Source organism: Borostomias antarcticus (genome assembly GCF_949987555.1).
Source record: "Borostomias antarcticus genome assembly, chromosome: 10".
In the NCBI taxonomy this organism is placed as follows: domain Eukaryota; kingdom Metazoa; phylum Chordata; class Actinopteri; order Stomiiformes; family Stomiidae; genus Borostomias; species Borostomias antarcticus.
This window is the reverse complement of record NC_140243.1, coordinates 12,628,103-12,652,055: the sequence shown is the minus strand read 5'-3', so window position 1 is coordinate 12,652,055 and position 23,953 is coordinate 12,628,103. Positions and strand designations below refer to the sequence as shown.

The window sequence follows — 23,953 nt, the reverse complement described above, 5'->3', positions numbered from 1 at the left end:
TGAACATGAACAGTCTGTCTGAACGTGAGCAGTCTGTCTGAACGTGAGCAGTCTGTCTGAACGTGAGCAGTCTGAACATGAGCAGTCTGTCTGAACGTGAACAGTCTGTCTGAACGTGAGCAGTCTGTCTGAACGTGAGCAGTCTGTCTGAACGTGAGCAGTCTGTCTGAACGTGAGCAGTCTGTCTGAACATGAACAGTCTGTCTGAACATGAGCAGTCTGTCTGAACATGAAGTCTGTCTGAACGTGAACAGTCTGTCTGAACATGGTGCACATCTTTTATTTGTCAGCACAACACCGTCTCCAAAGACGACACAGCGCACAGGGTTCGTAGTCTTAGTATTTACAGTAACCAGTAGGTTTCCAGTGAGTCCCGGCCCCCCTGCCCAGCCCTCGTCTGGGTCCAGGGTGGGTCAGACAGCAGTCCCAGCCCTCGTCTGGGTCCAGGGTGGGTCAGACAGCAGTCCCAGCCCTCGTCTGGGTCCAGGGTGGGTCAGACAGCAGTCCCAGCCCTCGTCTGGGTCCAGGGTGGGTCAGACAGCAGTCCCAGCCCTCGTCTGGGTCCAGGGTGGGTCAGACAGCAGTCCCAGCCCTCGTCTGGGTCCAGGGTGGGTCAGACAGCAGCGCTAGCTCAGGAGAGATGCTCCATCTGTCCATAAACAGAGTGCTGGTCGTCAGCCGTCCAGACTGGGGTGTCATGGCGATATTCACCATGGCAGCCTCAGTCCCATCAACCTTCCTTGATCGGGGAGCCGCAGAGAGCTGGTCTGATTTGGTCCGGTCCCCGCACCGACCTGAGGATGCAGGCAGGGGGCGCACCGCTGCAGATCTGAACAGGAAAGTGGAATGTCTGCTGACAGACACCAGCTGAGAGACGGGGGGCGGGGGCCTAAGAGGGTGTGTGAGGTCAGCAGGAAGGGGAAGGGAGGGGGATGTTGTACCAGTTACAGCAGCAGTTCGTCCATGCGCAGCCCCAGGCGAAGTGATACTTACACAAACCAGCCGCACTTTAAACCCTGTATCCGAGTCCCTCTGCTCCCGTGGCGTCTGAACCCAGAACTCCCATCAGACCAGAACATTATGACCCACGTCTCTGGATCCAGAACTCCCATCAGACCAGAACATTATGACCCACGTCTCTGGATCCAGAACTCCCAACAGACCCGAACATTATGACCCACGTCTCTGAACCCAGAACTCCAATCAGACAGAAACATTATGACCCACGTCTCTGGATCCAGAACTCCCATCAGAGCCGAACATTATGACCCACGTCTCTGGATCCAGAACTCCCAACAGACCCGAACATTATGACCCACGTCTCTGAACCCAGAACTCCAATCAGACAGAAACATTATGACCCACGTCTCTGGATCCAGAACTCCCATCAGAGCCGAACATTATGACCCACGTCTCTGGTGTCACAATGTTGCCTGAGATGTAAACGCAGATGAGCAGAGTGCGGTCAGCCCAGTGTCCAGACTAAGACCTGAGAGTGAAGCAGTGTGTATCTCTGGCGTTGGCCTGTATTATCCCCTATAAACCTGCATAAGCTGACCACGGTAGACCGTCTACCTTACTGACTGTACAGAAGTGTGTCTGTCTGCTTTGATCAAGATTATCAAGTAATCCGTTTACTGATTGAATGAGTGTGATTGGTCGTCCCATTTGAATACAGTATGTGCCATTCGATTGATCATTTTTGATACACTGTAGTTGAACTTAACCCATATTTTTATATATACTGTATGTACTTAGACACTCCTTGATGTCAGTGGCTTGGTCCTTTGTCTTTAATGCTGAACCTAATGGTGTGTACATATTTTAAGAACGGAATTCTAATTTTGTTCACTAATATATGGAAATTCTTTTACTTTTTGGGGTCTTTCATTTCCTTGTAGAAAGCTTGCTACCTTGATGCCATTGTAATTCATTGTTGTCTATTTTTGTAGATGTTTTAATAAAGTTAACCTTTTCAAATAGAGCAAGGGTGAAGGCTGCATTAATTGTAGTTTTTACACCATTCTGTATGCCTAGTCGACACTTCCCTTTATGTAACTCCATTGAAAAAAACACACACACTAAAAAACAGGTTTCAGTTACAAAATGAGTGTCTATACATTTTTATAATGTTTATGATTTTAGAGATCTCACATACATTTCTCATATTAAATGAATGCATTTGCATATACCTTCACACTACATGTCAAGCAAGCATTGTTTTGGCAGCTTAAAGGGAGACAGTCAATGACAGATACAGATGAATGAGTTGTGTAAACGGGTTAATACGAAGCTGGGAGGTTAGTTGTTCAGAGATAGAAAAGACCAAGAGGCAGTCTGGATCTGGAGCTTCACTAAACGCCACCATGGTGACATGAACTTTGGAATTTGGAATCTCTCTTCAGATTTAGAGGAGTGAGAAAGCTTTAAATGTATCCAGGCACTTAGCGGTAACAAAATGCATAGACTGACTTTGGAGTTTTGTTCAGGAAGAGAAAGGTTTCTGAGGATAGGAATGCAGGTTAAGAAACATCAAAGAAGTCCTGGTTAAAACAGAAATCAAAACTTAATAAACTGAATAAAACGTCGTCAGTCCAAATTCTGCAGGTCCAGTGCCACACCCACCCAGACCAGCGTGGACCAATCACACACATGCATCTGCGCTAAAACACACCTCAGACCTCAAGCAGGCGGTTACTGCAGTAAGCTGCACAAAAAGAAAATTCCACCTGACCTACATAACTTCAGAGTTGTGACGGTGCAGCAGTCAAAGCCAACAGCACACTCAGTCACTCTCTGAATCTTCACACCACCCACTTCCTTTACCTTCATTCACATCAGCTGAACCCACCTTCCTCCAAACCCTCCTCCACAGAGCAGCTCAGACATCCAAACCCTCCTCCACAGAGCAGCTCAGACATCCAAACCCTCCTCCACAGAGCAGCTCAGACATCCAAACCCTCCTCCACAGAGCAGCTCAGACATCCAAACCCTCCTCCACAGAGCAGCTCAGACATCCAGAGCACCTCTCATGCTCGGCATGCAGGACTAGTAACAACATTTATGACACTAACTGAAGACTGGCTATTCCAGGACATCAGCACTGAGAGATTAGTGGGCAGACGAAGGGTTAGCAAGGTTAGCGTGGCCCATGAATACGGGTTAGTTAGGTCAGGGTTAGTTGGGTCAGGGTTAGTTAGGTCAGCCTCGTCTGGTCTAAGGTCGTAAGGTCAGAGGGCAGCGTGAATACAGCTAAACGCACAGCTGACCAAGCAGTTCACAACGTTACACAGAAAAAAAAAGGAATAAAAGACAAATTCAACCTTTGATATGAGAAACAAAGTCCTCTGATAGTCATGCTAGCAGTAGTGATGTCACACAAACACATTTCTATGGCATCCAACAACAACAATAACAACAAGGCACTGAAACTGCAAGTCCCTCCTAAACTAACCAACCAAGTATCAGTCCTGAAAATCTAAAAGTATGTAGCTATCAGCAGTAGCTGATTAACGGAAAGAAGAAAGAGTAAAAAATACTACATACTAGAAATATACTACAAAAGAGTAAAGGAATCTAGTGCACTATGGCCTCCCCTAAGTGTCAGCTGGTCTTGGACAGCAGGGGTGGACAGGGGAGCGCCTGCTTCTGCCACAATCAAACAAGTAGAACAGCCCATGTTTAGACTGCAGGCTGGACACGGGTATGAAGACAGACAGAGAGACACACAGAGAGACAGAGAGAAAGGAAGAAGCTAATGAAGGAGTAGTGGTTATAGGCGCTGGAGGGTGGTATGGCGCTCCATGTCGACCAGTCCAGAGTGTTCGCTGCTCTCTGCTTCGCCCCACGCACATTCAAGACACCTGAGGAGACAGAGGAGGCGTTAGTGTGTAGCAACACAACTGGTCCAAAGGACGGACACACATGGCCTTGTTTGACGCACATGCGTATACGTGCGCGCGCACACATGTACGCACACTAGGGCTGTTGAATAAATACGCTAACTTCTAGTCGACTAGTCATCGACTTTAGGGAAAAAATGCATTATCGATCTTGAAAATGTAAATGTGATTAGTAGCAGCGTGCGCACACACACACAGACGTACACATGAACACACACACACACACACACCATTGAGATGTTGACTCCGGTGAGTTTCTCCACAGCGGCGGGTAGTCTGGTCATGATCTCCAGGACCTCCCCCGCCAGCTTGGCCGCGCCCACCTCCGCCCCCCCACTGGAAACCATGGTGATCTTCTGGGCCTTGGACAGAGGCTTGCTGATCTCCTCGGCAATCTGGGGGTCAGGGGTCAGGAGACCAACACAAGAGTTACAGACCATCCGGGGGTCAGGTGACCAACACAAGAGTTACAGACCATCTGAGGGTCAGGGGTCAGGTGACCAACACAAGAGTTACAGACCATCCATACTTCTCCCATCAAAGAGAGAGATCAGTCAGTCAGTCAGTTCATGGTCAGTCCCAGTGTAGCTGTGGTGTCCAGACTGACCAGAGACCAGTCAGTTCATGGTCAGTCCCAGTGTAGCTGTGGTGTCCAGACTGACCAGAGACCAGTCAGTTCATGGTCAGTCCCAGTGTAGCTGTGGTGTCCAGACTGACCAGAGACCAGTCAGTTCATGGTCAGTCCCAGTGTAGCGGTGGTGTCCAGACTGACCAGAGGCAGCTTCTCCAGCAGCATGTCCACCATGGCTCCCTCCTTGTACTGCTTGAACGCCTCGGCCTTCTTGGACATCTGCTCTGCCTCGGCACGACCCTTAGCCTCCACGGCAAAAGCCTGCGCATCCCCCTTCATCTAGAGAGAGAGAGAGAGAGAGAGAGAGAGGGGGGGGGGAGAAAGTGAGAGAGGGAGAGAGAGAGAGAGGGGGGGGGGGAGAGAGATTGGGGGAGAAGGAGAGAGAGGGGGGGGAGAGGGAGAGAGAGGGGGGGGGAGAGAGAGAAAGAGGGGGGGGGGGGGGGGAGAATTAAGTGGGTGAGTGAGACAGCCGGTCACAAGAGGAGCCGGTAGGCATGCAGAGATATCGACCCCTAGAGTAGGAGAGACTGATGGGAGTGAAGGAGGAGAGGAAACAGGGGAGCACTTATGGAAGAGAGAGAGAGAGGGAGGGAGAGAGAGGGGAGAGATATAGAGAGAGATAGAGAGATATAGAGAGAGATATATATAGAGAGATAGAGAGATATAGAGAGAGTGCAGGGCTGGTGGACTCACTCTGATGGATTCTGCCTCGGCCTCAGCCTCCATGATGAGCTGCAGACTGTGAACCAAAGAGAGACGGGTCAGAGAGATGGAGAGACGGGTCAGAGAGGTGGAGAGACGGGTCAGAGAGGTGGAGAGACGGGTCAGAGAGGTGGAGAGACGGGTCAGAGAGGTGGAGAGACGGGTCAGAGAGGTGGAGAGACGGGTCAGAGAGATGGAGAGACGGGTCAGAGAGATGGAGAGACGGGTCAGAGAGGTGGAGAGACGGGTCAGAGAGATGGAGAGACGGGTCAGAGAGGTGGAGAGACGGGTCAGAGAGGTGGAGAGACGGGTCAGAGAGGTGGAGAGACGGGTCAGAGAGGTGGAGAGACGGGTCAGAGAGGTGGAGAGACGGGTCAGAGAGATGGAGAGACGGGTCAGAGAGGTGGAGAGACGGGTCAGAGAGATGGAGAGACGGGTCAGAGAGGTGGAGAGACGGGTCAGAGAGGTGGAGAGACGGGTCAGAGAGGTGGAGAGACGGGTCAGAGAGATGGAGAGACAGGTCAGAGAGACGGAGAGACGAGTCAGAGAGATGGAGAGACAGGTCAGAGAGACGGGTCAGAGAGATGGTCAAGCTGACCGACTCTAACCCAAGCTCAGAGGAGAGGTACGGTACACAGCGTGTTCAGTCAGTGAGGAGGGTGTATAATATGCTAATGAGCCTGTGTTCAGTCAGTGAGGAGGGTGTATAATATGCTAATGAGCCTGTGTTCAGTCCTGTCCTCCAGCTGTGTTAAAGTTACAGGATGTCATTGCAAATCAACCTGGATACTCTCCATAGAGATCCGTTTGTGCAGATCAGAAAACGATCTTGCCGATCTCAGCTGTGACCCCGAGCATCCTGCAGCTCTCACTCACTGCTCCGCCTCCGCCAGTCTCTCCAGGCGGTATCTCTCAGACTCACCGCTCCGTCTCGGCCAGTCTCTCCAGGCGGTATCTCTCAGACTCACCGCTTCGCCTCCGCCAGTCTCTCCAGGCGGTATCTCTCAGACTCACCGCTTCGCCTCCGCCAGTCTCTCCAGGCGGTATCTCTCAGACTCACCGCTTCGCCTCCGCCAGTCTCTCCAGGCGGTATCTCGCAAACTCACCGCTCCGCCTCCGCCAGTCTCTCCAGGCGGTATCTCTCAGACTCACCGCTTCGCCTCCGCCAGTCTCTCCAGGCGGTATCTCTCAGACTCACCGCTTCGCCTCCGCCAGTCTCTCCAGGCGGTATCTCGCAAACTCACCGCTCCGCCTCCGCCAGTCTCTCCAGGCGGTATCTCTCGGCCTCGGCGGGCTTCTTCACGCGGGCCTCTAGCTCCTTCTCCCTGCGCGTGATCTCCTGCTCCTGGAGCATGATCTGCTGACTGCGCTCCACCACCTGCACCTGCATCTTCTCCTCCTCAATGCGCTGCTTGGTCTTGGCCACCTGGGAGACGGAGGGGTCGGCGTGGGTCGGGGTCATCTGTTGTCTGGTACTGGCCTTGCTTTCTGTCGTTGTAATCTGTCTTGTATTCTCTCTGCATTTTGTATTATATTTTCATTTATTTTCCTAATCTGTTTTTAAAAAATGTCTTTCTTACTGTTTTTATCTGGCACTTAACATCTTGCCCAGGGACAGCAGTTGAAAACTAGCTACTCAGCTAACACTGGCACATTTACTATGAGGGCTCATTTACTAAAATGTTCCTAAAATTGTTGATTGGTGTGCATTGTCCCTGTAAAAAAATAAAGCTAAAATAAATAAATAAAACTGAATAATGTAAAGAAAGGAAGTCTTCAATGACGCATGAAAAGGATCAACTTCCATGTCAGCCTGCCGCTCAGTCCGAATGCAACTCAATCCCTGGTGATGGGTTCATGAACTTGAACCTCTGCCTCTAGCTTGTCTCCTGATAATGATGTCATCAGCTGGAGCCCAGTGTGAGTGTGGTACCTGGAGCTGGTAGGCCATCTCGGACTCCGCCTTCTTGGTGTTGACCTCGTAGTCGTAGGAGGCCTTCTTCAGCTCGAAGTCTCTCTGGGCCTTGGCCATCTGGATCTCATTCACATACTGAGCCGACACCTTCTCCTGCATCGCATGGGCTTCCTAGGGGAGGGAGGAGAACAGAGTTAGAGAGAGAGAGAGAGAGAGAGAGAGAGGGAGAGAGAGGGAGGGAGAGAGAGAGAGAGAGGGGAGGGAGGGAGAGAGAGGGGGAGGGAGGGAGAGAGAGGGGGAGGGAGGGAGAGAGGGAGGGGGAGGGAGAGAGGGAGAGAGAGGGGGGAGGGAGGGAGGGAGAGAGAGAGGGAGACAGAGAGAGACAGAGAGAGAGAGAGAGTGAGTGAGAGGGAGAGAGACAAGAGAGAGATACACTAAGCCAAACAGAGAGACAGGTTTTGTGTTTGTTGTTGTTACCCTGATAACTGCGTCCCGTTTGTACTGAGCCTCTCCGATCCTGGCGTCCTTCTGCACCTGCGCAGTCCTGGCCTTCCCCAGGGAGGTCAGGTAATCCTGGGGGGGGGGGGAGAGAGAGAGACACAGAGAGAGACACAGAGAGAGGGAGGGGAGGGGTTGAGAAAGCGCTAGGTGATGTGCAACTGCTAGCAGCCCCTGCTGTGGAGGGTGACAGGACCGGTACCTGGTCATCGTGAACGTCTTTGAGCGTGTAGCTGACCACACCGATGCCCATGTTGACCAGGTCAGAGGACGCCACCTTGAACACCTGCTCTGAGAACTTCTTACGGTCCTGGTAGATCTCCTGCAGGGGGCGCCGCGCGGGGGGGAGAGAAGACCGACTGAGTACAGCAGAGCAGCACCAACCGGTTAAAGCAGATTGGATTTGTGTGTGTGTGTGCGCGCGCGCGTGCGTGTGTGCACACGAGTGTGTGTACGCGCGTGTGTGTGTGTATCCCACCTCCACAGTCAGGTGGGCGATGATGGCTCTCTGATGCCCCTCCAGCGTCTCCAGGGCGATCTGGGCCACCTCCGCCTCCGACTTGCCCATGAACATCTGGCAGGCCGTGGCCAACATCTCCTTGTTCTGCCCCTGGATCTTCACCTGGGGGGGGGGAACCCAGCTGGTAAAGGGGCTGGGGTAGATGGGTCTGGAGGGGGGAACCCAGCTGGTAAAGGTGCTGGGGTAGATGGGTCTGGGGGGGGGGGGGACCCAGCTGGTAAAGGGGCTGGGGTAGATGGGTCTGGGGGGGGGGACCCAGCTGGTAAAGGGGCTGGGGTAGATGGGTCTGGGGGGGGGGGGGACCCAGCTGGTAAAGGGGCTGGGGTAGATGGGTCTGGGGGGGGGGACCCAGCTGGTAAAGGGGCTGGGGTAGATGGGTCTGGGGGGGGGGGGGGACCCAGCTGGTAAAGGGGCTGGGGTAGATGGGTCTGGGGGGGGGGGGGACCCAGCTGGTAAAGGTGCTGGGGTAGATGGGTCTGGGGGGGGGGGACCCAGCTGGTAAAGGGGCTGGGGTAGATGGGTCTGGGGGGGGAACCCAGCTGGTAAAGGTGCTGGGGTAGATGGGTCTGGGGGGGGAACCCAGCTGGTAAAGGTGCTGGGGTAGTTGGGTCTGGGGGGGGGGGGACCCAGACTGCTGCCAGAAGTCCATTTTGCTTTTCAGATCCGTTTTGTAATACTGACTGTTCACATCGCAGTTCAAAGGTCAAACATCTGACAGATGTGGAAGTGAGTGAGCAACAAAGACACATCCGTGATTGGATGAGGGATGTAGTGGCAGAGCGTATGGATGTGGTGGCAGAGCGTTGGGATGTGCGCAGAGAGATGTTTATACGCCACAGCTTCTGCTAGTCGTTCAGGAAATACTAGTCAGCTGAACTGAACACAGGCTAATATATTCAAGATGCGCTGGAGCAATGCTGGACTGAGGGAAGACGCACTTCTGTGGTGGCGTGGGAAGGCCCAACGCTTCCCAGACTGCAGGCTAGGGTTCTTTGCACAATAGGCCTATTGTTTTGATTTTTTTTATTTGCACTGGAAGATTTCTCGTGTTTCCTCCTTCATAGAAGAAGACTGTCTCATTCTCTCTGTCCCGATGATAACAAGATAACGTTTATGGTAGAGTTGTGATTCTTGGCCCGACACCCAAACCCAACCCTGGGCGGGAATCTCCATCCGTTCGCCTCAGGTCGGGTCGGGTCAGGTCGGGCTTGTGTTTTTATTTTTAGTAATGTAAAAGACGTATGTAATAGCAGGGCTGCACAATTAATCGTGAATTAATCGAAATTGCGATTATGACCTCCGCAATTAACTAATCGCAAAAGGCCGTAATTAATGTGATTAATAATTTTGCTTTGAATTGAGTGTGCTAGGACTACACGGACGAATCACAGGCGCTTATGCTGTCTGACCAATCACATGCGTTTCTGCTGAGTGGTTACGAAAAAGAGGATGTCGCTCAAGCCCAGCAGGTCATATGCAAACTGTGCAGAGTTAAAGCTATTACTTTGAAATATTAATCGCAATTACCATTTTGAAGCAAATAATCGCAATTATTATCTTTTGTCATTATCGTGCAGCCCTATGTAATAGGCTACATTATACTATTATAGCATTATAATAATGAACGTGTGAGCCTACTTTCTTCCCTTCCAAATCCCAGCTGCCTCAGTGGCGCGCGCCAAACAACACAGTCAACATTGAGGTCTGCTAGCGAGCAAGAAGATGGAGCTGGACGAGGGGAAGAAAAAAAGAGTAAATCTGGAGAGTTCACTGTCTCATAATAGCCAGAAAAGCTCAGAGGTGTGGAGCAACTTCAAATAAGATGTCAACCGTGAGAACATTTGCGTCGGCGACGCCCAGCGTTTAAAGTGTGACGCCTTGCTAACATTCGATAGCTGAAAGACGGGGACCTCGACGCTCAACCGGCACGTGGCGAAGGCCTGTCTCCTCAGGACAGGAGAGGACAGGTCATGACTGAGGTCAGCCCTCAGTGTCCGCATTCCTTACCACAAGTCCCACTGACAACAAAGCCGTCCATCACAGAGAAATGTGTTGCAAGGTGAGGCCATTTTATGTCGGCAATGGAGAGGGCTTTGAAGAGCTAACGTTAGCTCAAGAGCTGATCCATGTTGGTGCTTCACATGGTCGTGTCCTGGCTTAGTCCATCCTGGCTCAGTCCATCCTGGCCCAGCGCAGCACCATTTCCCAGGCATGTACGGAGAAGACAAAAGAGAAGACTCACCGGATATTGGAGAGACCATATCTGCTGCCAAGGAACTCGTGAGGTATGTGAAACAATCTGGCCTGGCTGCGCAATTATCCAAGACGTTGCTACAGATGGGGGACACGAGATTCAGCAGCGTTCTCCTCACCCTCAAGTTGGTGCAGGACGTTTACGCCAAGCTACGGGAGAAGTTGGAGACCCGCGATGAGCTTGTGCACATCGAAAACGTTGCACCAGACACACTGGGCTTTTTGATTGTTTTTTTTGCATCCATTCTACGATACTCAAGAGAGCTGGGAGGGGAGAAATGTGCCACCCTGAACTTCGTTTGCCTCTGGTTTGAGAAACTGAAGAGACACCGCCAGCCTTCTCCCCTGGACACGGAACAGCTAGCCAGAGACATGCTGTGTTTCTAGAGCAGAAAATCCAAGTAGACATGCTGCACAAAGTTGCTCTTTTCCTCTGGCCCAAATTCAATCAAACGAGGATGATGTCAACTCATGAGAGAGCTGAAGTACACGACCGCGTCCGCACCCTGACCGCTCCAAAGATGGAGGAAGACGCAGAAGAAAGCGAGAGGCCACCGGTGAGGGACTCTGGCGAGCCGCCAGCAGCAAAGAAGATGTTGCTGAATGGGAGAACCAAGATGATGCTTTTGGCCATGTCGATGAGGATGAAGTGACCATGTATCTATCACAGAAGCATGTCATGGAGGACGAGAGGGATCTACTAGGATGTGGAGAAAAAACAGTGGACACTACCCAAAGTCCAAAGTCCAAGTCCACTACCCAAAGCTGGCCAAGTTAGCCAGATGGGTCCTGTGCATCCCAGCAAGCAGCAGCAGCTGTGAGAGCAGAGCAGAGCAGCTCGCCGAACGAGAGAGAGCAGAGAAGAACCGCTCTGAAACCATCCACCGTGGAGCCATCCTGTTCTTACACCACAACATGTAGACCATGTAAGTATAGCTTCATAATTAAATATGAAACCATACTGTATATTTCATATTCATCTCAGCCTGTTGTCAATCCTTCCTTCCTTCCTTCAATCCTTCCTTCCTTCCGTCCGTCAATCCTTCCTTCCTTCCTTCCGACTAGAATTTACCCGCCGACGTGATGATGATAAGCGTGCAGACTTTTATTTTTTATTTTATAAACGTTTTTTGTGCAATACCCAGGCTTACACATGTTTTTGTAATTAAAACATCACGTTTAAACTCTTTAGTCTTATTTCTTCAAGCGTAGGTCCAGGACCTTACATACATGCCAAACCGTGGAGGGCGATCCATCCAGATCACGGATCAACTAGGCTATCTTCCATTACACCTCTATTAGACAGAGCAACTAGGCTATGTTCCATTACACCTCTATTAGACAGAGCAACTAGGCTATGTTCCATTACACCTCTATGAGACAGATCAACTAGGCTATGTTCCATTACACCTCTATTAGACAGAGCAACTAGGCTATGTTCCATTACACCTCTATGAGACAGATCAACTAGGCTATGTTCCATTACACCTCTATTAGACAGAGCAACTAGGCTATGTTCCATTACACCTCTATTAGACAGATCAACTAGGCTTTGTTCCATTACACCTCTATTAGACAGAGCAACTAGGCTATGTTCCATTACACCTCTATGAGACAGATCAACTAGGCTATGTTCCATTACACCTCTATTAGATAGATCAACTAGGCTATGTTCCATTACACCTCTATTAGATAGATCAACTAGGCTTTGTTCCATTACACCTCTATGAGACAGATCAACTAGGCTATGTTCCATTACACCTCTATTAGACAGAGCAACTAGGCTATGTTCCATTACACCTCTATGAGACAGATCAACTAGGCTATGTTCCATTACACCTCTATTAGATAGATCAACTAGGCTATGTTCCATTACACCTCTATTAGATAGATCAACTAGGCTTTGTTCCATTACACCTCTATTAGACAGAGCAACTAGGCTATGTTCCATTACACCTCTATGAGACAGATCAACTAGGCTATGTTCCATTACACCTCTATGAGATAGATCAACTAGGCTTTGTTCCATTACACCTCTATGAGACAGATCAACTAGGCTATGTTCCATTACACCTCTATGAGACAGATCAACTAGGCTTTGTTCCATTACACCTCTATGAGACAGATCAACTAGGCTATGTTCCATTACACCTCTATGAGACAGATCAACTAGGCTATGTTCCATTACACCTCTATGAGACAGATCAACTAGGCTTTGTTCCATTACACCTCTATTAGACAGAGCAACTTTACTGTAAACACAGGTCCATATAAAAATAAAACAATACAAGTTGAACTAGTTATATAGACAGTTACAAAACCACCGTCTAATCGTCAGTGAAAACAGTCAGTGGGCACATCCCTAGCCATCTGCTGGTCAGGGGACAGGTGAGGTGGGGGTACCTGGGCAATGCCAGTCACAGAGATGGGGACTCCATGGCGGGTGTACACCTTGTCACTCTTCACATTCAGAGTCAGAGTGTTCAGAGTGATCCTGAGATGGAGGGAAAGAAGAGAGGAAAAAGTTAGTCATGGAGAGCGCAACCACATATAGGCCAAGAGCCTGGGCCACAAATGCCACATAGATTTGTGTGGCATTAAAAGCTTAGAATAATTTGCATTCTCCAGTGTGTGGTCACTGACTGAATTCTAGAGTACAACAATGTCATCCACAAAAGATAGTGGTGTTTCCCTCTTTCAGGGCCGCAAGAACAGACACTAATCTGTCTGGTATTGTCTTTAGAGTCATTCTGTTTTTAATCTCTGTATTGGCTAATGCAATGTAATGTATAAATCTATTGCATCTCCTATGTTGTTGTTTTTTACAGGTTGCCTTTTAAACATCTGGCGAGGGACAGCAGGTGTAAATTAGCCATTGGGGCTAAATCTGGCTCATTTATAGTCTTACTATTGATTCATGTGCAGTGTCCCTGTTTAAATAAATAAACTCAAACTTAATGAAGAGAGGCAAACATGGACTGACAGTGTGAGATCAGACACATGGACTGACAGTGTGAGATCAGACACATGGACTGACAGTGTGAGATCAGACACATGGACTGACAGTGTGAGATCAGACACATGGACTGACAGTGTGAGATCAGACACATGGACTGACAGTGTGCGATCAGACACAGACTGACAGTGTGAGATAAGACACATGGACTGACAGTGTGAGATCAGACAAATGGACTGACAGTGTGAGATCAGACACATACTTCTGGATCTTTTGAATGCATGGAACGACAAACACTCTTCCTCCAGCAATCATTAATGGTGGAGAGCGTCCAAAGCCTGGAGGAGAGAAAACAACAGTTTAAGTCGTAGGCCTACTGTACCGACCTACTGTACCACCCTACTCATGAGCTCAGAACAGACCCAATGAACAGAGCACACCTTTATCCATCTCCAGTACCACAAATACAGAGAGCCCTGACTACTGAGACATCCCATGATGACATTAAAGGTAAACACAGATCAACATTAAATCAATAAAGATGATGCAACAGACTCTGGCAGCCATTGTTGAGTAAAGCTGCACATTCCTACGGTGGAATTTCACTGCAGCCTGTGGAATTTTTCTGCAGCCTGTGACAACAGACTTGTGCAACGAGATCACATGACGTTAGGCAGTCAGTCACAAGGGTGGAAGTTAAAGGAATGTTTTGTTTGTTTTCTAGTGAAGAATGCATGCGGCTATGCTTGCTGTTAGGGATGTTAATAATTAATTGACTATCGATTAATTGCCGATAAGAATTTACTAGAGTAAGATTTGTTTACTCGATTAATTGTTTGTTAAAGGACAATACTCGTTTTTGACAACCTGGACCTTATTTACGGCATATTATAAGACCTTTCACTCACCGAGATAACTTTGGTGTAATTCGGAGGCCTGTAGAAGAAATTTAAAATCCAGCGTGAGCCAAGTATATCCATGTAATGGCGGCGGACGGGGCACTGAGAATGCAGCTTCTAAAAGATCTATTTTCTGCCACGAAACGGTTGTTTTCATCAATCTGTCTTTATGAATCGCTAGTTGTGCTTACATAGAGTGTAGGCCTGTTGTGGTTTTTCACATGCCTCTGTAATATGATCTTTAGAAACGTCTTTAGACACGAAATCGCTTCCTCACTTGCTCCAGCACGCATGCGCACAGCGTGCTGGAGCAACGCTTGCGTGCTGTGTGCATGTGTGCTGGAGCAAGTGGGGAAGCTATTTCGTGTCTAAAGACGTTTCTAAAGATCATATTACAGAGGCATGTGAAAAACCACAACAGGCCTACACTCTATGTAAGCACAACTAGCGATTCATAAAGACAGATTGATGAAAACAACCGTTTCGCGGCAGAAAATAGATTTTTTAGAAGCTGCATTCTCAGTGCCCCGTCCGCCGCCATTACATGGATATACTTGGAATTACACCAAAGTTATCTCGGTGAGTGAAACGTCTTATAATATGCCGTAAATAAGGTCCAGGTTGTCAAAAACGAGCATTGTCCTTTAATGGAATGGAGCTTTTTTGGGGGAACGAACGTTATCAACGGGAGTTGCATGAAATGTAATCATGACAATAATCGCATTGTGTTGCCTCTGGGTATGAAATGCGAAAGGGTGTGCTAGTACTGAGAGAAACTGTGACAATACCGACGCATAGATGTGTTCAGGACGGTACCTTGATGAAGCTTGAGAAAATCGGACAATGTATGTAGGAGTTATGATGACTTCCTGCTTGACCTGTAGGCGGCGCTATGACTCAATACTGACCTACAGATGTGTTCAGGACGCGACCTTCATGAAGCGTGAGCAATTTGGGGTAAATTGGATAATGTAGGAGTTATGAGGACTTCCTGTAAGCAGTAGGTGGCGCTATAAGTATGACTCAATGCTGATGCACAGATGTGTTCAGGATGCGACCTTCATCAACCCTGAGCTATTTGGAGTAAATTGGATAACGTATGTAGGAGTTATGAGGACTTCCTGTTTCACCAGTAGGTGGCGCTGTAGGTATGACGCAATACTGACTTACAGATGTGTTCAAGATGCGACGTTCATCAAGCATGAGCAATTTGGAGTAAATCTCATAACGTATGTAGGAGTTATGAGTACTAAAAATGAAGCGAGCAAAGCGCAGTCCAGCGTGGGTCGTTCTTATCAATTAATCCACTATTGTTTGTTAAAGCAATACATAGCGTTTTCTCCGGTTTTCTCGGAACTGCACCCCCACAGGCTCTGCGAGTAAGTGCACTGTTGTACTGTCTTAACACTATCAGATTGTCTTTTTCTTTTTCTGGCTTCCTCCGTGATGTTTCGCTTCGGTTTTCTCACCTCCGCCATGATATCATTGAGCTAAAAAACGCATGATATCTAAAGACGCCGGAATAGTTAGCTACTACTGTGTTGTTTAAGCACAACGTTGCACATGCGCACTTCGACTGAATGCTGCGTCCCGGGGGCGCAAGTTTTAAAAGGTAATAAATGTCAATGTATTATTTTTCTGAGTAGACTGTTTGGACGATTCAGCTTACTTTTAGTAAATCTAATTGGAGAATTAGCACCAGACATTTTAGTAAAGGTCCAAATATCGCGATGTGTTGCTTTAAGGTTAACAGTTACCGATTAATGAAATTCCTTGAAATGTGCAACCCTACTTGCTGTCAAATAAATTCTATTGCTTACAGTATAGTCTCTCTGACTGGGCCCGGGGTGTTGCTATCAATGAGCCTTTTCTCTCCATGCATGCATGCATAATGAATAAAGTGCTATTCAGTGATTATTAAAGAAGATTGGATTAATCTCTTCCAAGATTTCTTGAACATTTGATTATTTTCTTCCACACGCCAACATGTTAACTCTAACATTAGGCCTACTTCTTTTTATATCAATATTATTTCTAGTAGTACTAGCAGACGTTGTATGTGTATAGTAGTACTAGCAGTAGTAGTATTTCTAGTAGTTTTCATATTAATATTATAGTAGTACAGTACAATTGGTATTTATAATAATAATAGTAGTAGCAGCAGTAGTAGTATTTGGTATTTGTGGAAGGGGGGGGGCACCATCCCATAGCAGTTCTGTACTCCGACATGGGCAGCTAGCCCACCTCATATTTTCTTCAGGAAATGTACTTTCTAGTTATTATTGGAATGTAGCCTAAACAGCAATGACATTTCTGCTGAACCTGAGAATACCACAGCTTTGCAAACGCCCTGGCATCATCACAACCTAGACATCACATTACGACTAGACCAAAACCTGGCAGCTAAAATAGGGGATAGGGAGTACAATCACATTAAGTTAAAGGGCCGTGTCAAACTCCATCTTACCGGATACAACCATGGCTTCGTTGGGACCGCAAGTGTAGAACATCTTGGTTTTGGGAACTGTGAATAACAGCATCAGCATCGTGTAAATAATTAACATAATATCCTGGATAATATCCTGTCAGTGGGTAACGGAAGAAAAACGGAAACAAACGCCCACAAACCGCACAGTGACACCGTATTTGAGTGTCAAATATTTGTGTCAATCACCCGGGCGGCCGAATGGCCACTCCACTCTTCTCTGCGACAGGGACTTCTAGGGGGCGGTGGGTGTAGCTAGCGATTTGATACCAGCTAAGCTAGCACTAGATTAGCAATTTATCTAGCAAACGTTCACGTGAGGGTTACAACATACAGCAGCTAGCTTTCCCGCTAGGCTAACTTTCCATAGCCTTTATTTAGCACTAGCTGTCTAGGCCAATGATACCGGAGACGAGAATTAATCCTTCATTGAGCCACGCAAATTGATACCCGAATGCTAGCTAACGTCAGGCTACGGTCCCTGGTTGGAAAATAACTATCGTGTTGCAGCAACACGGTGGAAAAAAGCCAACATTTACGTTAGCTAGCTAACACAATACATATTGTAAATTGTTGAACAAACGTATTGCAGCAAGATTACAATCGAGATATTATATTCCGTTTCTACTCACAAGTCTTCTAAACGTTTAAATGGTTTCTTCAATCGAAGTGTGTTGCCAGTCCTTCTCCAGGGTGATCGCGACAGACTTACAGGAAGGCAGGAACGCCTAGCAGCTATTTTCAATGTGGCACATATATTGACCACGCCCATTGGATATGAAATAGCCGTCGGTCGCCATCTAGTGGTTTAGATTAATATTGCAAACTAGTTGCCTGCCATGACAAGGAGCCAGGGGTCTAAACAAGGAGCCATACAGCTGTCTAGATACAGCGAGCTAGATAGAGAAGACATTGTGCGAGTTTTTAATAGACACTGCAGATCGCTCGCTCTCCTGCGTGCGGGTGGGTGGCATGTGTGTGACAGAAATACAATTTTAAAAAAAAGTCCAAAAGAAACAGAGATAATGATGTTATTATTGTCTTAACTAGCCCATGGAAAAGTAACAATAGATTTACGTCTAACGTGAAACACTGGCGCAAGATCCTCTATGGTAATTGAGAGGCGTATATTTTCTTGTTTTGTATTGTGTGTTTTTCTACTGTTGTTTTTTTATATGGACCACGAATCCGGAATAAAGTCGAATTGAAATTGAATTGAGAGATAAACACGTTAGGTTTGTAGATATGTGGATATTGCTTCAAAGAGTTATCTTAGTTATCTAGTTCCCAGATATTTCCCAGAAATGTCCCTTTATCGGTGGCACAGCTGTCTCCTCACTGAAATCCACTCTGGCCCCTCTCCTAGTCCGAATCAATCTCCAATTAAAAACCACAGGGTCCGTATTTGGCCACGCCCAGTTCCCGACCCCAGCCTGGTTTTGGACGCGGTCCAGAGATATAAAGGCATTGTCCACTTAATAGTAATTTGTGCTAGTCTTGTTGTTGCTGAAGTGGTCCTTCTCCTCCTCTTTGTCTCCAAACTTTTATCACCAGAATGAGGGAGATCGTGCACATCCAGGCCGGTCAGTGCGGAAACCAAATTGGTGCTAAGGTAATTATTTTCTATATGATCAAAATGTAGGATATTCAGAAATGTACATTTGGATACATCGTATCGGGCCACAGAACACAACAGATCAGTCCACTCAGTTGTGTTCCATATATAAATGCTAGGCTAGTTGATTGAGTTATTGAACTTAGAAACACTATACATAGGCTAAGAAAACTGACGACTGATCCTCTATATAGCCTAATGACTGTCAATGCTACTTACTCACCCCAAACTTGAAAATAAAAATAAAAATAGCCGACTAGACTAGCATAAATGTATGGGGTGAATAAAGTAATTAGTTGCAAGTTACCAAACAATACAAACCTAAATATGAACTGTGTTCTTATCACCGGGCGCGTCCGCATCCTCACAGTCAATTCAGCTGATGATGGCAGAAAAAGCCGGCCGCATCATTATTGTCTGAAATCTACTTCTGTTGTCCCCTCCCGTCAAAGTTTGTATGGCAAGGCGGGTTTGCTCTTGCAGAGACAGATATAACGAATCATTCCGACCTCATATTTCTGTTCCTCTCTATGAGTGATCGATGGATAAACTGTATCGATTATGTCCTGCATCTGCAGATGCTAAGTGGATGTTCTTTCCACTCTCTCTCTAGGTCAGACTCTAAAGGAGACGAGCCTTAGAGTAAATACTCCAGTCTGAAATGGTTGACATAAGCTGTTTGAGGGATGAACAATGGTTGTGCTCTGTCAAAGTTTGCTGCAGATGCTTAAATGTAGTAGTACAGAGTCCTAGTGTGAATATAATTACTATGACTATGCTGTTTGAAGGTAATCCTGGTCCATCACCTACATAACTATCTCATAGTCAGCATATGATCCAGTCAATGTAATCAGAGACACAGAGAGTGTTAAATGGTAGCATCAGGACTCTTATCTGATAGGAAACCTCCATTACTCTAGTGGACCTTCCCCGCTGCTGCTGACGTTGATTTTACTGTTCAGCAAACCAGGGTCTACCTCTTTCTTATCTAATCACTGTCTTTCCTCCGAGCCAGATGAGACATGGGGGGGGGGGGCAGCTGATGGGTGAGGTCATCAGACTGGCTCAGCTGCAGGAAAACATGGGAGATTAATGCCTCATGAATAACATCATACACGCCTCACAAAAAATATATTGTTCTATGTTCACAGGCTAGATGCAGCCAACAGCTCACAGATTTTTTTTAAAACATGTGTTATAAAGACTTTATTAATCCCCAGGGTACTGTAATACTGTGACAGTAAACAAGTGACTAAAACTACTCAAAGTAAAGTGACGGGTGACAAAGGGGTTTGAAATCCTGACCCAGAAGGACTATGCCATGTTATCTTGACCTCATTCATGGGAGTCCGTTTCAGAGTCTTGTCTGATCTGGTGTCAGGATAGCAGTAGTCCGGCAGGGAGGAGTGTTATTGGTGTCAGGCAGTCTCCTGGGTGTGGTTAGGGCGCCGGATGTGATTGACAGCCCTGCTGAAGTGGGCGTGGTGCTGAATTGGGGTCAGGGTGTAACATTGCCTCCCTGCTTATTGTCCTGATTCTCTCAGGACAGTTCTGCCCATCTCCTCTCTGATTTCCATCAGTCATATCTCTGTCCTCACTCCTACTCTTTCTCTGACTCCCTGTCTCTTTCCCTGACTCCCTGTCTCTTTCTCTGACTCCCTGTCTCTTTCTCTGACTCCCTGTCTCTTTCCCTGACTCCCTGTCTCTTTCTCTGACTCCCTGTCTCTTTCTCTGACTCCCTGTCTCTTTCCCAGACTCCCTGTCTCTTTCCCTGACTCCCTGTCTCTTTCTCTGACTCCCTCTCTCTTTCCCTGACTCCCTGTCTCTTTCCCAGACTCCCTGTCTCTTTCCCTGACTCCCTGTCTCTTTCCCTGACTCCCTGTCTCTTTCTCTGACTCCCTCTCTCTTTCCCTGACTCCCTGTCTCTTTCTCTGACTCCCTCTCTTTCCCTGACTCCCTGTCTCTTTCTCTGACTCCCTGTCTCTTTCCCTGACTCCCTGTCTCTTTCTAATTTTTGTATTTCATGGTTTTAGAAAAACTCATGGATATTGAGTCCATGTCACTGGAAGACCCACATCTGTCCTAACTGCTAAACTGAAATACAGGCTGCTTATCCAGATTACACACACACACACACACACACACACACACACACACACACACACACACACACACACACACACACACACACACACACACACCCTTCTATGGGATTAAACCCTCCAGTGTGGTCCTCCAGGGATGCGCCTGACATGAATACAGATCTCCACACAATCAGCTTCCTCAGTCCAGTGTGACCACTTGCAAATGGGAGGTCATTTTCTAATTTTCCTGGGGAACAATCTGTAGGTCCTTTGTGGACTCCTCCTCTCCTCCCAGGACGAAACATCTCAATAGCACTATTCTGTTCTGTTCTGCCGACATAGTCCATGAATAGATATAAATTATGGCTGTATTGTGTTAAGGAGGCAGAGATTTGACTAAAGGCATAGCCAAGAATCAACAAAAGGCTCCAAAAGCAATCCTGGCACTGTGTCCCCTGCCTCCCCCCCTGGTTTGTGCACAGAGACAGACCGTATTGTGGATTCCAGGAAACTAAATGTGATTCCTTCCATTTCCTGTCTGCAGTTCTGGGAGGTGATCAGCGACGAACATGGGATCGACCCGACAGGAACCTACCATGGAGACAGTGACCTGCAGCTGGACAGAATCAGTGTCTATTACAATGAGGCTATGGGTAGGTAGCCATTTTAGAGTGCTATAGGTAAAATAACTGCATTACATTTACATATAATTTGTTTTACAATTTGCATGACAGATTCACTTGCCCTTGGCTCCAGGCACAGTAGCTAAGACAATCATGGTTTCCCTGCAGTGTTTGATTTTTTTGTGTGCCCTCTCTCTCTCTTCCTGTCCTGCCTCTCTCTCTCTCTCTTCCCTCTCCTCCTCCCCCCTCTCTCTGTCATGGAGGTGGTAAATACGTGCCCAGGGCCATCCTGGTCGACCTGGAGCCTGGCACCATGGACTCAGTGAGGTCTGGACCCTTTGGGCAGATCTTCAGACCCGACAACTTTGTGTTCGGTAGGTAGATGACAACCTATCTGCTGACCCTGAAGCTTTTCTCATTGAGTGCAGCGATATCGGCCTTCCTCCTCCATCCTCCTCATCCTCCTTCTCCTCTTGTCCTCAGGCCAGAGTGGTGCCGGCAACAACTGGGCCAAGGGCCACTACACAGAAGGAGCCGAGCTGGTGGATTCAGTTCTGGACGTGGTCCGTAAGGAGGCCGAGAGCTGCGACTGCCTCCAGGGCTTCCAGCTGACCCACTCCCTGGGCGGGGGCACCGGCTCGGGCATGGGCACCCTGCTGATCAGCAAGATCCGGGAGGAGTACCCCGACCGCATCATGAACACCTTCAGCGTGGTGCCATCGCCTAAGGTACCGTATACTTCACCGGACAGCCAGCACGGCTAGCACACACAGTTTCAGTTGCATTTATATTATATTTATATGCTATTTTACATGCTATTTACATGCTATTTATATGCTATTTACATGCTAATTACATGCTATTTCAGGCCTGATATAAAATGATCACAAATGAACGTTCTCTCTCTGCTTTTTTCTACAGTATTATCTCACTTTTCCCCCCATCTCTGTGTCTCTGTCAGGTGTCGGACACGGTGGTGGAGCCCTACAATGCCACCCTCTCCGTCCACCAGCTGGTGGAGAACACGGACGAGACCTACTGCATCGACAACGAGGCTCTCTACGACATCTGCTTCCGCACGCTCAAACTCACCACGCCCACCTACGGCGACCTCAACCACCTGGTGTCGGCCACCATGAGCGGGGTGACCACCTGCCTTCGCTTCCCCGGCCAGCTCAATGCCGACCTCCGCAAGCTGGCCGTCAACATGGTGCCCTTTCCCCGCCTGCACTTCTTCATGCCGGGCTTCGCCCCCCTCACCAGCAGGGGGAGCCAGCAGTACCGCGCCCTGACGGTGCCCGAGCTCACCCAGCAGGTGTTCGACGCCAAGAACATGATGGCGGCGTGCGACCCTCGCCATGGCCGCTACCTCACCGTAGCCGCAGTCTTCCGCGGGCGTATGTCCATGAAGGAGGTGGACGAGCAGATGTTGAACGTGCAGAACAAGAACAGCAGCTACTTCGTGGAGTGGATCCCCAACAACGTCAAGACGGCCGTGTGTGATATTCCTCCACGGGGTCTCAAGATGGCGGTTACTTTCATCGGCAACAGCACGGCCATCCAGGAGCTGTTCAAGCGCATCTCAGAGCAGTTCACCGCCATGTTCCGCCGCAAGGCCTTCCTCCACTGGTACACGGGTGAGGGCATGGATGAGATGGAGTTCACGGAGGCCGAGAGCAACATGAACGACCTGGTGTCCGAGTACCAGCAGTACCAGGACGCCACCGCTGAGGAGGAGGGCGAGTTTGAGGAGGAGGCTGATGACGACGCATGAAGTCCCAAACAGATGTGAAGACCAAGAAGAGATCAAGAGGCCAAAATGAAGCAGAGTAATTTGGAAAAACAACTTTATTAAAAAGGGTCCAACAATTGTTGAGCAATTCTAGAATTGAATGAGAAATATTACAACAGACACCTTTGTGACCGCAAATAAATCAATTTGCCAAATTAAAGTCTTGCATCTTATTTTTATAATCATCATCTTTACAATGTCTCAAATGTAATTTATGTCTGTCTATACTTTTCAGTCTTTAGTATGTGGCTGTAGCTCAGGAGGTAGAGCGGGTCGTCCAATGATCATAAGGTCGGCGGTTTGAATCCCGGCTCCTCCTGACCACGTGTTAAAGTGTCCTTGAGCAAGACACTGAGCCCCAAATTGCTCCCAATGAGCAGGCTAGCACCTTGCATGGCAGCTGCCACCATTGGTGTGTGTGAATGGGTAAATGAGAGGCCTTCATTGTAGTGCTTTGGATAAAAGCGACATATAAGTGCAGTCCATTTACCATTTAGTGTATACAAAAACAACTTTTAAACTTTTCACATTTAACTGGAGGATGTGTGAGTGCTGACATGTTGTGCATGGCAGAGAGTGGAAAATGAGCATTGAAACTTCAAACCATCTGAGAATGCGGAGAGGTTCATTTTGATGTTATGACACATATCTCAACAAGCCATAGTAGGTATACCTTCACTTCACATGGCTGCATACTCAACCCATGTAAGCCTGATCAAACAAGTGTCTCTTTTTATGATTATATACTTTTTATGACAATATCAATACAGTAAATAAACCACATCAAACAGTAGGGTTAGCACACAGGGACAAAATAATTGGGACACATGGCTGCTTATAATTTTGACCACAAGAGTGCAATATAGCATTTCAAATCATTTTGATTCCGTTTTTGGCTAGACCGCGACAGCGATACCCTCGTGAGACCATTCTAGGACCCGTTGCACAAAAGTAGCCTAGAATTAAGATATCCAGGATAAATGACACAGCTCGGCGTATCCCAACGAGAGCGGCTGCCTTAATTAGTTGCACAAAGGCCATGATGAGCAGCTGAGTCTGAAGCCAGGTCCAACTAATC

The 23,953-nt window shown here is 47.9% G+C and overlaps 2 protein-coding genes across 6 annotated transcripts; one reads left to right on the top strand and one right to left on the bottom strand.

Annotated features, from left to right (window-relative positions):
* Nucleotides 1-2,122: 2,122 nt before the first annotated feature.
* Nucleotides 2,123-17,460, bottom strand: LOC311313580 (flotillin-1-like). Of its 2 annotated transcripts, XM_084443739.1 has the most exons (13): nt 17,394-17,460; nt 16,744-16,800; nt 13,640-13,715; nt 12,825-12,915; nt 8,127-8,270; nt 7,851-7,970; nt 7,628-7,723; nt 7,169-7,321; nt 6,480-6,661; nt 5,227-5,272; nt 4,675-4,812; nt 4,133-4,297; nt 2,123-3,863 (listed from the first exon to the last, which is right to left on the bottom strand). In XM_084443739.1, the coding sequence occupies exons 2-13, from the start codon at nt 16,784-16,786 to the stop codon at nt 3,855-3,857; spliced, it is 1,263 nt and encodes a 420-aa protein (XP_084299865.1). In that variant the 5' UTR covers nt 16,787-16,800; nt 17,394-17,460; the 3' UTR covers nt 2,123-3,854. The 2 variants fall into 2 exon arrangements, with proteins under 2 accessions (XP_084299865.1, XP_084299864.1); XM_084443738.1 differs by having other exon boundaries at nt 7,851-8,270.
* An 856-nt stretch (nt 17,461-18,316) lies between these two features.
* LOC311313627 (tubulin beta chain) lies at nt 18,317-22,857 on the top strand (the record flags this gene model as incomplete). Of its 4 annotated transcripts, none has more annotated exons than XM_084443796.1 (5): nt 18,317-18,373; nt 21,005-21,113; nt 21,347-21,457; nt 21,567-21,811; nt 22,045-22,857. In XM_084443796.1, 5 exons carry the CDS (start codon nt 18,317-18,319, stop codon nt 22,855-22,857), a joined length of 1,335 nt encoding a protein of 444 aa, XP_084299922.1. The 4 variants fall into 4 exon arrangements, with proteins under 4 accessions (XP_084299922.1, XP_084299923.1, XP_084299925.1 ...); XM_084443797.1 differs by having other exon boundaries at nt 21,005-21,117; nt 21,342-21,457; XM_084443799.1 differs by lacking the exon at nt 21,005-21,113 and having other exon boundaries at nt 18,317-18,365.
* Between the last annotated feature and the right edge of the window lie 1,096 nt (nt 22,858-23,953).

Coding starts and splice junctions, on each gene's coding strand:
- LOC311313580 (XM_084443738.1), bottom strand. CDS start 16,786: ATGTTCTACACTTGCGGTCCCAACGAAGCCATGGTTGTATCCG. Junction 7,322..7,627: donor AACGGGACGCAGTTATCAGG/GTAACAACAACA, acceptor TCCCTCCCCTAG/GAAGCCCATGCGATGCAGGA. Junction 4,298..4,674: donor TGCTGGAGAAGCTGCCTCTG/GTCAGTCTGGAC, acceptor CCTGACCCCCAG/ATTGCCGAGGAGATCAGCAA.